This window comes from Scyliorhinus canicula, chromosome 28 (genome assembly GCF_902713615.1).
Source record: "Scyliorhinus canicula chromosome 28, sScyCan1.1, whole genome shotgun sequence".
In the NCBI taxonomy this organism is placed as follows: Eukaryota; Metazoa; Chordata; class Chondrichthyes; order Carcharhiniformes; family Scyliorhinidae; genus Scyliorhinus; species Scyliorhinus canicula.
Window position 1 is genome coordinate 14,467,264 of NC_052173.1, and position 16,626 is coordinate 14,483,889.

Consider the following 16,626-nt stretch of genomic DNA (forward strand, 5'->3'; position numbering starts at 1 on the left):
GAAATAAAAATCCTCAATAGTGAGGACAGCAAACTGAGCCAAATCGTGTCCACAAACATGCACTTTACTGCAGAGGCCATTGACCTGCATTCAGGAGCAGCGACCTTGGTTGCTTTCAACCCCTGTAAATGCAGAGGGCGAGGACAATTGTTGCTCCCAACCTCAGCTCAAATCCATCACAGGTCTGGGACTGAATCTCAGCGCATCATTACGTACATAATACCTTCACCCAAACTGCCAATGGTGTGGGCTGTCGAGTGGCGTTGCTTCGATGGCAATTGTTCACTTTCCTTTTCAAAGAAGCGCATTGTCCTTGCAAGGGTCAGGGGGTCACAGACCTCCAGAATGAAACTACCTCCATGACATCTAACTTAGATATCGTCTTTTTTTTCTCGAAGAGAGAACTCCTCACTTTATTACTGGGTGGTCCTGATTCCCAATGAAGTTCCTGTTCCCTCTGAAATTTCAACACCTAAATTATTGGACGTCGGAAAATGTTTAAATGTTTTTTCTGTCAACTAATGTGGTATAAATATAGGTAATTCACACTTTCCCATTACGTAAACTGTGCTCCCTCTCCAAAAATAGCAGCAGCTTCAGGCATTTCCATTTTCTCAAGTTCAATGTGCTATAAATATGCCCTAATCATTTGTTATAATTACCTTGTGCAATACTGTACTTGGTGCTAATTCGTTAAACATGTTTGTTTGGGACTTTCTGGAGATGTTGACACATTCTCGGGTTTATTCTCCGTTTCTTGTTTTTAAATTTAGTGTATCCAATTCTTTTTTTCCAATTAAGGGGCAATTTAGCGTGGCCAATCCACCTATCCTGCACATCTTTGGGTTGTGGGGGTGAGACCCACGCAGACACGGGGGAGAATGTGCAAACTGCACACGGACAGTGACCCAGAGCCGGGATCGAACCTGGGACCTCGGCGCCGTGAGGCCGCAGTGCTAACCGCTCCGCCACCGTGCTGCCGCTAGTTTAACCGTTTCTGTTGAGGAACCTGCGAGGAGGTGGTACCGTTGGCGGGATTCTCCGCAGCGCCGGCAGCAGATTTCCCGACGGCATGGGGGTGCCCACAACTGGAAACCTCATTGGCCGGCTGGTTCAACGGAGAATCCCACTGCCAGCAGGGGGGGCGCGCTGCCCGTGGAACACGGGGCTGGCGCGACGGCGAATACCGCCCCACGTGTGTTTGATTTTATTTTTTCCGTTAAAAAAAAGCTGATACAACTTTGTATCGGAATGGTGACATTCCCTTGTTGAATAGTTAGTGAGATATGTGGAATGTTACCCAGTTGATTTTCAAATCTTTGTTCCTGCTGACCATTTAATAAGCAAAATATTCTCAAATGCAAAAAGGAGAATCCAGTGAGGTGTGAAAGGGTTACTGGAAGCCAGGATTTCAGGGAGAGATGTGTGTGTGTGTGAGAGATGAAGAGGGAGTGTTTCACTAACACTTAACAGTGTTCAGTAAAGTGGCAGCGGTGCATTTGCCTCCTGTCAACGCGAGGTCGCACAGACACACACACACACACAGTCAGTGCCTCTCTGTCAGGCTGGCTAACAGCTCCTGCTTGCACAAGAAGACAGGGCTTCAGAAATGACACCTCTTCTGTGCGCCTGCTGTCTGCTCTTGGCAGCCCGGAGTTCAGCTTTCAACCTGGAGACGACCAACACCATCGCCAAGGAAGGGGAAAGAGGGAGTTTGTTTGGCTTTTCGGTGGCGTTGCACAAACAGGTCAGCCCGGACCCACAGAGCTGGTGAGTTGGGAAGATTTTTGATTCTGCTGCGTCTGTTCTGCGGGCTCACTGTCAGATTCGTTTAAATGTAGATTGATTGATCAATCAGTTAATTGGGGGGGGGGGGGGGGGGGGGGGGAGAATAATTTGTGATGGGACACCCTCACCCAGACGTGACGTTCACCAGATTAACGGAATTGAATATTTCTAAACAACCCATTTATCTTGATGTCAACTTTTTAAAAAAAATGTATCTCATTGGGAGTATCCAAAAATGGTCATAATTGCTCTTCTGGCAAATATTGTATCCTTAACCCTTTTTGTGACAGGTTGCAATATTGAAACCAATTTTTTCCCCAAGAACGGACTCTTTAACATCCCTACATGTCCTTTATTAAATGTGTGCACTACGTTATATGAACTCCAATGTTGACATGTAACTGGAAGTGTTGAAAGGGGCAAGAAGGGGGTTCAACGTGTCAGCAATTGTATTGCAACTTGAAGCCTGGGTTTCAGTAATAATATTCAGAAGGTGATTTATTCTTTGCCCCTGTTGTACGAATGAGTGGCACCTTTCAAGCGGCTTCCAGGGAACAAGGAATTGCTCTGTGGAAAAGTTAGCAGGTCGGTGCACTGACAGCTGCGATTGTCTACCCCCCTACCCCCACCTTTTGACTTCAACCTGCGAGAGCAGCCTTCAACCCCTCCCCATCCCCACCGTTTTCCAGGCTTTTAAAAACCTGGCTGTCCTTGGTGGGGACAGCTCATGAATTATTGAAAGCGTCCTCCCCTTCCCCTCCTCTTGCAGTTTCTGCAACTCGCCGAGAAAAGGGCCAGGACTCCGGGAACTTGCTCTGAATCCTCGGGGTCTGCAAGCCGGGTTAGCAGCTTCACCATCTTGACTGGCAAGAACCAAATGCTGCAGCCGCTTGATACGGAAAATGAAACCCTAAGTTGACCGCTTAGACTATCATATTTTTTTTTACAAAAACAGCTGGGACCGTTATTACAACAACAACCACAACTTGCATTTATGTAGCACCGTTCATGCAGTAAAGTTGGACTTAGTGTGCATGTTTCAAGCACCTTTCATGGACTAAAATTGAACATTTATTACAACAACAGATTGCACTTATATAGCACCTTCCATGCAGTAAAGTTGGACTTTTTGTTCACAACAACGTGCATTTATATCGCACCTTTCATGGACTAAAGTTGAACAGTTATTACAACAATGTGCATTTATCTAGCACCTGTACTGTACTTTATTCTTTCATGTAGTAAAGTTGAACATTTATTACAACAATGTGCATTTATGTACCACCTTTCATGTGGTAAAGTTGAACATTTATTACAACAACAGATTGCATTTATATAGCACTTTCCATGTACTAAATTTGGACATTTTTTACAACAATGTGCACTTATATAGCACCTTTCATGGACTAAAATGGAATATTTATCACAACAACAGATTGCATTTATATAGCACCTTTCATGTCGTAAAGTTGGACTTTTATTACAACAACAGATTGCATTTATATAGCACTTTCCATGTACTAAAGTTGAACATTTATTACAACAACGTGCATTTATATAGCACCTTTCATGTCGTAAAGTTGGACTTTTATTACAACAACAGATTGCATTTATACCGCACCTTCCATGTACTAAAATTGAACATTTATTACAACAATTTGCATTTATATAGAACCTGTCATGTATGAAAGTTGGCCGTTTATTACAACCAATTGCATTTATGTAGCACCCTTCATTACTAATGTTGGACTTTTACTCCAACAACATCTTGCATTGATATAGCGCCTTTTGACGTAGCGAAACATCCCCAAGGTGCCTCACCAGAGCGATTATCAAACACAATTTGACACCGAGTCACATAAGGAAATATTAGGGCAGGTATTCGGAAACTTGGTTTGTGGTGGGGGACAGGGCGGGGAGGGGGTGGCGGTGGAGAATTCCAGAACTTAGGATCTGGACAGCTGAAAGCACCATTGCCAATGGTGGAGCGCAGAAAATCATGGGTGGGCAAGAGGCCACATTTGGAGGAATGCAGAGATTTTGGAGGGTTGTAGGGCTGGAGGAGGCAACAAGAGATAAGGAGGGGCCACGGAAGGATTTGAAAGCAAGAAAAATATTTGTAAGACGGAGGTACTGTCTGGACTAGGTAGCGATGTGGGTCAGTGAATGGAATCTGGGGTGGATTAGGAGGCTGTGCTGATTGATCCTTCATCTGTTGTGTTGCCCTTAAAGGGATGTGATGATTGTCTCTTTAAGGATAACACAACTGCTCAGGTTTACAGAGGGGGCAAGATGGGAGGCAGGACAAAAATAGTTGAGACGAGAGGGAACAAAGGCAGCAAGTGTGTGTTTCAGATCAGTTGTGGTAGGTGGGTGGGGGGAAGAGGGGGTTCAGGTGATGACAGAGAAGTGGTCCTGGTGACGGAGAAGAATAAAGCAGGAGAACAACCTGAAGACACTTCACAGAACCCTGATTCGATTCAAAAATTAACCCTGAAACCAAAGGAGGAGATGGGGAAACTAAAAGTTCTGTTCAAGAAGTGGGCTTTTAATGGACATGCGAGGCCAGCATTGGAGGAAAGCAGAACTCTTTAATGGTTGCAGAGTTGGAGGACGTTACAAATGTGGAGCGGAGCAAAGCCACACAGGGATGGGAATATGAGGATAACTTTAAAACCTGGTGGAGTGGGGGGAGATGCATGTCTGTAAGCATAGACGTGATGGCCAAATGGGATTGATGTGGAGTAGGATCTAGGCGATAATAAGTTGGACGAGTTCCAGTTTAAGGTGGATGTTTGTCAGAAAGGAGGCACTGTTTTAAAATGAGGAGTCACCCTTTCAGGACCGAGATGAGGAGAATGTTTTTCTCCCAGAGGGCTTGTGCAACTTTGGAACTCTGCCTCAGAAGGTGGAGGAGGCGGGGTCACTGAATATCTTTAAGGTGGAGGTAGACAGATTCTTGTTTGGGAAGGGAGTTAAAGGTTATTGGGGATGAATGGGAATGAGGAATTGGAAACACAAAAGATGAGCCATGGTCTTATTGAATGGCGGAGCAGGTTCGAATCACAAAATTGTTACGGTGCAGAAAGAGGCCATTTGGCCCACCCTGTCTGCACCAGCTCGCCAAACGAGCTTCATGACTTCAGTGCCATTCCCCTGCCTTTTCCCCGCACCCCTGCACATTCATTCAAATAATCATCTATTCAAGTCATCATCTAACACCCTCTGGAATGCCTCGATTGAACCTGCCTCCACCTCACTTCCCGGCAGCACATTCCAGACCCCAACCACTCGCTGTGCGAAAATGTTTTTTCTCACGTCACATTTGCTTCTTTTGGAAACCACTTAAAATCTGTGCCCTCTCGTCCTTGATCCTCGGGAACAGTTGCTCCCCGTCTACTCTGTCCAGCCCCCCCATGAGGTTGAACATCTCCATCAAATCTCCTCTCAGCCTTCTCTCCAAGGAGAACAGTCCCAATCTCTCCAATCTATCCTCACAACTGAAGTTTCTTATCCTGGAAACATTCTTGGGGGGGAAAAAAAATGAAATGAAAACCGCTTATTGTTGCAAGTTGGCTTCAAACTAAGTTATTGTGAAAAGCCCCTAGTTGCCACATTCCGGCACCTGTTTGGGGAGGCTGGTACGGGAATTACATTCTTGTAAACCTTTTTTTACTCTCTGTCCAATGTGTTCACATCCTTCCTCTAGTGTGGACCCCAGAACTGGGCACAATATTCCAGCTGAGGTCTAACTCGTCTCTTGTATAAGTTTAACATGACCTCCCTACTCTATTCCCCTATTAATAAAGTCTAGTGTACTCTCTGCTTTATTAACTGCCCTCCCCACTAGGGCTGGTTTAGCACACTGGGCTAATTCGCTGGCTTTTAAAGCAGACCAAGGCAGGCCAGCAGCATGGTTCAATTCCCGTACCAGCCTCCCCAAACAGGTGCCGGAATGTGGTGACTAGGGGCTTTTCACAGTAACTTCATTGAAGCCAACTCGTGACAGTAAGCAATTTTAAAAAATTTTATTTTTTCCCCACAGGTCCTGCCTCCTTCAATGATTTGTGCACATTTACCCCAGGCCCCTCTGCTCCTGCACACACTTTAGAATTGTATCCTTTATTTTATATTGTCTCCATGTTCTTCCTACCAAAATGCATCACCTCACACTTAGCAAAACAAAGCTTCTCCGCATTCCTCACACTTCTCCGCATTGAACTTCATCTGCCACCTATCTGCCCACTCCACCAACTTGTCTCTGTCCTTTTGAAGCTCTGCACTGTCCTCCTCACACTTTACAATACTTCCAAGTTTTGTATTATCCACAAATTTTGAAATTGTTCCCTCCAAACCAAGATATAGATCAATATTAGTTTGAGGGACCGAATGGCTGTCCTTTGCTCCTGTTTTGTATGTTCATAAATGAGCAACATTAAGCACAGATCATCAGATTTGTATTTAGCCTAACTAGCTCATCATTCCTGTTGATATATACATGTCCAGCAATTGAAAGGTCCTGCTGGGTAGCTTCTTTAGGAAGTGAGGATAGGGATAGGATACCCTAAGAAGGTATCGATTGTAAGGACCCTTCCTGCTGATTCCCTTATTTCCCCTTTCTTTATTTTTGCCATTATTATTTTTGATCCATGGATGCTCAATGAACATGCGTCTTTAAGTCAAGCACCAGAGAGAATGAGGCATTCAAGAAGTTGCAACATAGTATATGGTGCTGCTAGCTTTGAACAACAGAACCCAGACTTTGTGGCACCTGAGAGATGGGGTGGAACTCGGTTGGGTTGGATTTATTAATTGTCACGTGTACCGAGGTACAGTGAAAAGTATTTTTCTGCGAGCAGCTCAACAGATCGTTAAGTACATGGGAATAAAAGAAAATACATAATAGGGCAACACAAGATATACAATGTAACTACATAAGCATTGGCATCGGATAAATCATACAGGGGTGTAGTGTTAATGAGGTCAGTCCATAAGAGGGTCATTTAGGAGTCTGGTAACAGTGGGGAAGAAGCTGTTTTTGAGTCTGTTCGTACGTGTTCTCAGACTTCTGTATCTCCTGCCTGATGGAAGAAGTTGGAAGAGTGAGTAAGCTGGGTGGGAGGGGTCTTTGATTATGCTGCCCGCTTTCCCCAGGCAGCAGGAGGTGTAGATTGACTCGATGGATGGGAGGCAGGTTCGTGTGATGGACTGGGCGGTATTCACGACTCTCTGAAGTTTCTTGCGGTCTTGGGCTGAGCAGTTGCCATACCAGGCTGTGATGCAGCCAGATAGGATGCTCTCTATAGTGCATCTGTAAAAGTTGGTAAGGGTTAATGTGGACATGCCAAATTTCCTTAGTTTCTTGAGGAAGTACAGGCGCTGTTGTGCTTTCTTGGTGGTAGCGTCGACGTGGGTGGACCAGGACAGATTTTTGGAGATGTGCACCCCTAGGAATTTGAAACTGCTAACCATCTCCACCTCGGCTCCGTTGATGCTGACAGGGGTGTGTACAATACTTTGCTTCCTGAAGTCAATGACCGGCTCTTTAGTTTTGCTGGCATTGAGGAAGAGATTGTTGTCGCTGCACCACTCCACTAAGTTCTCTATCCCCCTCCTGTATTCTGACTCGTCATTATTCGAGATCCGGCCCACTATGGTCGTATCGTCAGCAAACTTGTAGATGGAGTTGGAACCAAGTTTTGCCACGCAGTCGTGTGTGTACAGGGAGTAGAGTAGGGGGCTAAGTACGCAGCCTTGCGGGGCATCGGTATTGAAGACTATTGTGGAGGAGGTGTTGGTGTTCATTCTTACTGATTGTGGTCTGTGGGTTAGAAAGTCGAGGATCCAGTTGCAGAGGGAGGAGCCAAGTCCTAGGTTTTGGAGCTTTGATATGTGCTTGGCTGGGATTATGGTGTTGAAGGCGGAGCTGTAGTCAATAAATAGGAGTCTGATGTAGGAGTGCTTGTTGTCAAGATGCTCTAGGGATGAGTGTAGGGCCAAGGAAATGGCGTCTGCTGTGGGCCATTGGTTGGCTGGTGGCCAATGAATTGGTCAAAAGACCGTATTCTGCCCGGTAACAGGTGGTGATTGGATCCTGCCTGAGTGGGGTGATTTCCAGAGACCGAAGGAAAGCAGAGTTGAGACCGTGACACCTCTCTCTCGCGCTCTCTCTCTCTCACGCTCTCTCTCGCTCTCTCACTCTGTGTCTGTTGATGTATGTCTGAACCGACAGAGAACCTGAATGAGTGAATCTACAGTGAAACCATTCCATGCTGAAACAGTGACCTGGATCTGAAAGTTTACTTTGAAGGAAGGTCTGCTGAAACACAGCCATCTGAAACAAAGACTCTTTTCCCTTTTACTTATTATTTTCACCCCTCTCCTCCCCTCTGTGTTTGTCTGTCTTGTGTGCGTGTGTGTGTGTATATATGCGTAGAGGGTGGGGGAAAGTTAAAGTGGGGAATTAGGAATTCGATAATAGTGAACCAGTTGTATTTGCTGCATATTTCATGCTAGTTCTTGTTATAAATAAACAGTAATTGTGTTTACGTTTACAAACCTGGTGACTGTAATTATTGGGCAGCCAAGGGCCAAAGACTTGGGGTGCTTTTGGTTAATTCAGTTGTGTTGCGACTCCAGGTCAAGGGGGGCTGGACGTAACCGTGCCCCAGCCCAGGGTGTCATAACGCAATGTACAGGGGCGTGTATCAATGTGCAGCCTGCACTGCTTTAAGTTTGGAAGCTACAGACACGACGCTTTATCACAATATTGAAGTTGAAAGAAAAATATTTAATTACTACTGTATAAGTAATGAGTACTGCTGGGTGGAATTAATGTTTATGGAAATATGTTTATGGAAAAATGGACTGGAAATTTGTCTCGGATGGTGGCTCAAAACGGGTGGGATTGAATCGACTGCCTGAATATCCATGCATGGATGGGTGGCACATCTGGGGCGATACCTGTAAAGGCAAACCGCGATCGGCCGTCTGACCAAGATTGAGGTCCGTGCCTTGCGCCGATTCAGGTGCCAAACTCCAGTCCCTCGTTGGTGGCACTAATGAGTTTTGCGCCCCGCGCTGGCTGTAGCATGGAAAACCAGCATTTGCATTAATTTAAATGTGATTAGCGGGTTGGACACAGTAAGCTCCGCCCTTCCGCGCTGCTCCACTCCTCTCGGACGGAAGTCTCCCGGGTGTGAATTACTACAAGTATTTACTAATGTGGACTGGGCACCATGGCTGCAGAGGGGGAATGAGAGGCTAGATAAACACTGAAAAACTGTCAGGTTTGCTGGGGTATGGCTGCCCGGGCTGGGGGCAGTAGGAGGTAGTGACTTGGTGCCAGTCCATGGTCTCTGGGTGTCTCCCTCGGGATCGGGTGGCCTGGCTCAGACCCCATTGCTGCAGTCTGTGGATTTAAAGCCACTCCGTTGGTTCTACTGACAGGCTCCTGGCTGCTCACACTGCTGACTGCTCACTGTGTCCTGTAAATGCTCAGAGAGCCTCTGGTCATCTGGGAGCCCACCCAGGCCGTCCCTCTGGACACCCTCATGCTCCAGCTGTATCATCAAGGGGATGGGCGTGGCCAAGCTCAATCAGGGTCCCACCAGGTGTTGGCGCTCCTCAGAAGTGCTGCCCCACTGCAGAGGAAGCAGAGGATCAGTAGAACTCTCCCCAACCAGAGGACACCTGCACTGTGGCTGTGGTGAATGTAATATATATATGTATATATGATCATTCACACTGTCTTTGTAAGCACAGTAGCTCTATCCTACCACTAGGGGGAGTAGCTCTGGGAGTACTCAGGAACTTGTACTGGGCTCCGCCCATGACTCCTCCCCCTAGTGCAGCTGTATAAATACCGTTGTCCAGAGTCAGCCTGAGTTCACTAAGAGTTCATCAACGGGTAACAGGCTGGCTCTGAAGTAAGTTGATTAAAGCCTAGATTCATATCGGAAACACGTGTCTGGTGAATTGATGGTTCCATCAGTGGCCTTCGGAACCCTCCCTGGTTCTCTGCCCCTCTCAGGGCCGAGGCCTCACCAGTGACCCCCACCCCTCCAGATCACCAGCTGTCTCCTCCTGGTGAGACTGGCAGTGCCAACTGCCTCTGCCACCTCCCAGGGAGTATTCAGGAGGGCAGGTTTGAGTCTGCGGCCCACACTGGGGAAGAGGGTGCCCCTCCTCTCCTCACTGAATTGGAGCTGTGGGTCCAGTTCGGACTGCCAACCTCAGGGGGCAGGGTTTCTGTGAGCCATCTTGGTGGCTGCAGTGAGTGTGTGGTAAGTGGAGCGTTTAGAAACACCCCCAGCTGGCAGCCTCTTTAGCACTAACTCCAGCTCCAGTGGTTAGAAAACCCAATGGGCTGGGAATTGCTTGGAATTTGGGACAGTGGAGTGCTGGATCATTAGCATGTCCTGAATTCCTCCACAAATAGCGCCCCCAATGTGAACGCGAACCACACACAATTCAATTCCAGCGTCAACACTTCGGGTGGGATTCCTCGGCCGCGCCTGCCACAAGATTGCCACAGGCGGGATGCAGACCTAGGGCCGAAATTTCCGGCCGCGGGAGGACAAGGCCGAAGAATCCCGCCCTTAGTCTCCCAAACGTAGAATTCTGCCTCTGATATTGCCCTTTATACACCATCGCCTGAGGTGAATTTCAATCCCACAAACGACGAGTTTGTTTTAAGATTAGTTTTTTTTTCCTCCCCCTCCCAATACTTTTGCAGACTGAATGGGAAGAGAGAGGAGAGGTATGCTCATTTAACATTTTCGGTTCATCCAGGAGAAAGGGTGACTCCGTTTGGCACACAGCATTGACCCCCCCCCCCCCCCCCCCCGTGTCAAACAAAATGCACTAAGATAACGTAAAGTGTGCATGTTTAACTAGAAGGGGAGGTAATCGTTAACTGGGGCAGATTATGCACAGAGATCCAAACATACTCTGGAATGGCTTCAAACAAAGCAGCAGTCGATTGGTTAATGTGCAGGTTCATGTGAGAAGTGCCCAAGACATTAACACGGTGCACATAACCCTTTAACTATAAAGCGACCCGTTACCGTGGTAAATGAGTGGGGAAATACGCTGACCTTTTTTGGGCATATTGCATTCACCCTGATAATTGATGACCGAGCGGAGTTATTTGAAGGTTGTCTGCCTTATTTATTTTTGACTGGCTCCAGGAACACGTGTCACTCACTTTATTAACTCCCTGTTAGAAATACTGCAGAAAATATGCCAGGACAGCTAGACTGCACGGCGTCCAATTATATATCATTGAAGAATGTAGGGTGTGCGTTCTGAGTCATTCATCCAAGTATAAATATTCAAAAATAAAGTTTCCTCATTGGCCCCTTTCCTCCAGGAGCCTGATTTTTTTTTTTTTGGGTTCATATATTTTCATTTCTGCTGCTTTTTCCGTGTTGACTTTTTTTTCCTCTCTCTTTTAAAAAAAAATGCGCCTCCCTCTTCCCATTTTTGCTTCCTGAAGGTGGGGCTTTCGAGGAAGAGCAGCTCCGAATCTGCCAGCTGGACCTCCGCCCAACCTGCCGTTCTTCTCAGCTGAGCGGATTCAGTGGGAGTATTGCTCGGGCTATTCGGCCACGGGGGGCAGCACGGCCGACACCCAGCCCTTGCCAGACACCTGCATATTTTTAAAAAAAATTTTCGAGTACCCAATTATTTTTTTTCCAATTAAGGGCCGATTTAGCGTGGCCAATTTGCCTACCCTGGTTTTGGGTTGTGGGGTGAGACCCAGGCAGACACGGGGTGAATGTGCAAACTCCACACGGACAGTGACTCGGGGTCGGATCCGAATTCTTGTGCCCCCCCCCCCCCCCCCTCTCCTATCTCAGTCCCTTTGTTTTTGACATTCCCTTCCTGGCTGCCTTTGACATTGTTTTTTTAGTTTGCCAATTGATTCACTTGAGTGCTATTTTGCTGGTGCTGTTGCTATGTGCAATGTTGGAGAAATTAGGTGGAGAAATTCAGGATGTCGAGATTATTTTCTTCGCTGAGTTTCTACCCAACCAAAGGCCACGTTTAGAGAAGGGCAATTTATCTCGGTGTATTCTGGGACTTTCCAAACGGATCAGCTGGATTGATTATCCAGTTCCCTGGATCTTTCCCAATAGACATTCCCGTGGGATGTTATGCGAAGGAGTAGCTAGTCTTTAATTCTCTCTCTTTATAAGACCGTGTTAGAAGGGCTACTTCAAACATCTGTGCCCAGATAATGTGACTGTCCCGGGGGCCCTGTTGGGAGACACCTCACTCGATGGGGAATTAGTTAAGGAACAGATTGCAAGAACCATCAGATTCGGGGCTGCGAGAAGCCTGGTTTATCCAATGACGCATTCAGTTATAAGTCAATTTTTCAAGAATTCATTGTAACTCTTAAACACTGCTTGCAACGTGTGCTTACCCCCACACTTCTCAAATAACTCATCTGCCCGGAGTGACCCGGGAGTTGTAAAAGATGTTTATTTTTCAACGCTAATGGCTCCTTTTTGGTCTGATGAGGAATATCTAAAACAGAGGTGGCATCATATGGTGGGCCTGACTGTTTTTGGCTCAACGCAGAACCATGTGGATATTTGGGGGGGTGATGTTCATGCCAAGCTGTTTTTCGTTGCCCACAAGCATAAGCAGCTATTGGCCACAAATGTATTCCCGTTCTGGCATCCACTGTCTGGATTTTATCCGTTTATCCGTTCTTGGGATGTGGGCTTTGCTGGCAATTTATTTCCCCTTGAGAAGGTGGTGGTGAGCTGCCTTCTTGAACCGCTGCAGTCCATGTGGTGTAGGTACACCCACTGTGTTGTTAGGGAGGGAGTTCCAGGATTTTGACCCAGCGACAGTGAAGGAACGGCCGATATATTTCCAAGTCAGGGTGGTGAGTGACTTGGAGGGGAACCTCCAGGTGGTGGGGTTCCCAGGTATCTGCTGTCGTTATTCTTCGCGTTGCTGGCTGTGCCAGCATTTATTGCCCATTCCTAATTGCCCTTGAGGAGGCAGACTCCTGGTCTGGAGTCACATGTAGGCCAGACCGGGTAAGGATGGCAGATTTCCTTCCCTAAAGAACATTAGTGAACCAGATAGGTTTTAACCACAATCGACAAATGGTTTCACGGTCATCATTAGAGTTTTAATTCCAGATTATTATTGAATTCAAATTTCACCATCTGCAGTGGCGGGATTTGAACACGGGACCCCACAGAAACTCTGGGAATTCTGGTGTACTAGCCCAGTGACAATACCACTATGCCTCCCCGTGAGTCCGACTGTGCAGTGGCGCACTTTCTCAGAAGTGCCTGCTTGGATTATGAGTTCGATGCTTGGTAGTGGGTCGTGAAGCCACAATCTACTGAGGCCTAAATTGTACCACAGGCCTAAATTGACAACATTGCCGTACCTGTGTGAGTGTGTATGTGCACAGAGGCACACACTGTGGTTAGGAAAGAACTATCTCGATTATCTTCATAGAATTCATAGAATTTACAGTGCAGAAGGAGGCCATTTGGCCCATCGAGACTGCACCGGCTCCTGGAAAGAGCACCCTACCCAAGATTAACACCTCCACCCTATCCCCATAACCCAGTAACCCCACCCAACACTAAGGGCAATTTTGGACACTAAGGGCAATTTAGCATGGCCAATCCACCTAACCTGCACATCTTTGGACTGTGGGAGGAAACCGGAGCACCCGGAGGAAACCCACGCACACACGGGGAGGATGTGCCGACTCCACACAGACAGTGACCCAAGCCGGGAATCGAACCTGGGACCCTGGAGCTGTGAAGCGATTGTGCTATCCACAATGCTACCGTGCATCTTAACCGACAATGAACAATTTATGCTGGCTAGGAAATAAAAAAAGCTTTCATATGGGAGTAATTGAGCAGTCCCTGGATCGCCAGGCAACCTTACCAGTTCATCAAGACTGTGAGGAATCAAGAGCCTGTCTGGAGTGGAATGGGAAACAAGACAGACGTGTCCTGAGCAAAATTAAATGCATTTGCAAATTCTTGTGTATGGTGACACTTTACTGTCAAGCAACAAAAATCTGACCCTGCGACTGGGAAATGACTTCTGAGCTATTGACCCAGCGAATATATTATGAGCACAAAGGTAATTCATTTCAAATTTAAAAGAAAAATAAATTACATTGGTCTCCGAAGCTGCTGAGCTTGTCATTTAGTTTTGTGGCAGGGCATTGCCTGTCAATAGCAATTTCCAATTGCAGATGGTTAGAGCGTGCTTTGAATCCTTAAAGGCACAGTGCAAGTTACAGGTCCCTGGAGTGTGTGATTTTTATTAAGTGGATTAAAGTCTTGGATGCCAAACTAATTTCTCTTGGACCAATGCAATTTACTTTTTCTGTGTGCGGAGCTCAAATCCCGTACGTTATTTTGGCAAGCGTACTGTTTTTATTGCATGGAAATGCAGGGTTTTAAACGAAGCACAGGTCAGTGAAATTCTCCACGGCATTTAATGGGTGGTACCACTTCAATCCAGTGGATGCGATACCACAAGGCAGCATTACCGTTCCAATCATGAATCATTTTTATTAAATGAGGCTCGGTCTCTTTGTCCAGAGTCATTAATATTGATTGGAAGTAGCTGAGCCTCCAGCACTGATCCATGTGGCACTGCACCTCGTCAAGGCCTGCCAACGTGAAAATGCCCCGCTTCTCCCGACTCTCTGCTTCCTGTCCATTAACCAATCCTCCATCCATACTAATATGTTGCCTCCAACGCCATGAGCTCTTAAGTTAAGTATGTGTGCGGAGCTGAATGAAATTTAGGGTGGCAAATGCAGAGCTTGGGACCGAGGCAGCTAAAGACACAAGTTGACGGCCATTTTGGGTTGCGAAGCATGCCGACCTCCATTGTTGAAGCTCTACTATTGGGTCACGGTGCCCAAGGACATGGGAGAGAACAAACAGCTCCGGTTCCAAATAGCTGGCAAGTGCGAGCGTGTGGAAGGCAGACGAGAGTGAGATTAAGCTTGGCTGTGCCAACCTTCCGCACCATTAGGAAGGGAGGGCCGAGGCATGGAGATAGTTCCCTTGTTCAGACACATGCACAAGCATTGTTGGCTGCTCAGCATGATGAGCAGGAAGCAAGTCAGTCTGACAATGATGCACAATTACTGTCTTCAATTACTGAAGGGGCATGGCGGAACTGGGATTCGGGGAGCAGGGCTCAGCAATCATTAATAATTCCTTTTCTGAATGGAGAAATTCCACTCACACTTCGATATGAAGGCACTGGCCGATCATGAAGCTGACTTCTGCAACACCAGCAGTTTATAGTTTATCACTAATCAGGTTAGTCACTCAATAAGATGTTTTCAGATACATCCATTTACATATTGGGAGTATTAAAAATCCCGGTCATTAAGTAGGGTGATCTTTCAGAGGGTCAGTGCAGACTTGATGGGCTGAATGGCCCCTTTCTGCACTGTAGGGATTCTATGATTTATATGAGAAGTGAACCAGCTATGAAAAACCTCAGCCGTTCCTATTATGTCACAACATTGATGGCGGCATAGTGGTTAGCACTGCTGCCTCACGGCGCCGAGGCCCCAGTTTCGATCCCGGCCCCGGGTCACTGTCCGTGTGGAGTTTGCACATTCTTCCCATGTTTGCGTGGGTCTCGCCCCCACAACCCAAAGATGTGCAGGGTAGGTGGATTGAGCACGCTATATTGCCCCTTAATTGGGAAAAAAATAATTGGGTACTCTAAATTTATTTTAAAAAGAAACAACATTGTGCATGACAGTTGAAGTGTGAGGTTTCTACCAACTATCAATCTTTTTTCAGCTTTTCCAAATCCCCTCTTCGCCAGCACTCCCGAATATTCACAGTACAATCTTTCAGACAATAAAGGTTTGCAACAGAGGGTCCAAATGTTTGCCCCATCCCTCCCAAAGGCGCATATGGAATCATCGGCTTTGTAGCTATAAATGAGCAATATCCTGAATGTGTCCAATGCACAAAAGCAAAGGGGATTATGCTAAACCATTACAAAAACACAGCTTAGAGTATTATTCGAGTATTATTCTCTGGCATTGGAGAGAATGCAGAGGAGATTTCCTAGATGATATCAGGGACTTTGTTCGAAATTCATTTACGGGATGTGGGCGTCGCTGGCTAGGCCAGCTTTTACTGCCCATCCCTAATTGCCCCTTGAGAAGGTGGTGGTGAGCTGCCTTCTTGAACCGCTGCAGCCCATGTGGTGTAGGTACACCCACTGTGCTGTTGGGGAGGATTTTGACCCAGTGACAGTGAAGGAACGACCAATACATTTCCAAGTCAGGATGGTGAGTGACTTGGAGGGGAACTTGCAGGTGCTGGTGTTCCTGTGTGTCTGCTGCTCTTGTCCTTCTAGATGGTAGCAGTTGTGCATTTGCAAGGTGCTGTCTAAGGAGCCTTGGTGAGTTCCTGCAGTGCATCTTTGATGCACATGGCTGCTGCCGTGCATCGGCGGGGGAGAGAGTGAATGTTTGTCAATAGGTGCGAATCTGCTTTGTCCTGGATGATAAGCTTCTTGAGTGTTGGAGCTGCACTCATCCAGGCAACTGGAGAGTATTTCATCACACTCCTGACTTGTGCCTTGTAGATGGTGGACAGGCTTTGGGGGGATCAGGAGGTGAGTTACTCTCCGCAGGATTCCCAGCCTCTGACCTGCTCTGGTAGCCACAGTATTTATATGGCTGGGTCCAGTTCAGTTTCTGATCTATGGTAACCCCCAGGATGTTGATAGTGGGGGATTCAGTGATGGTAATGCCAGTGAATGTCAAGGAGAGATGTTTCAATTCTCTCT

At 46.8% G+C, this 16,626-nt stretch overlaps 1 protein-coding gene across 4 annotated transcripts in view; it reads left to right on the plus strand.

Moving 5' to 3' along the window:
- Window positions 1–1,491: 1,491 nt before the first annotated feature.
- Window positions 1,492–16,626, plus strand: part of itga7 (integrin, alpha 7) — a 201,071-nt gene continuing 185,936 nt past the window's right edge. For all 4 annotated transcript variants that reach the window (XM_038786592.1, XM_038786590.1, XM_038786593.1 and 1 more), the window contains exon 1: window positions 1,492–1,770. In XM_038786592.1, the coding sequence (XP_038642520.1) occupies window positions 1,610–1,770 (161 nt within the window). In that variant the 5' untranslated portion in view covers window positions 1,492–1,609. The remainder of the gene's footprint in view (window positions 1,771–16,626) is intronic.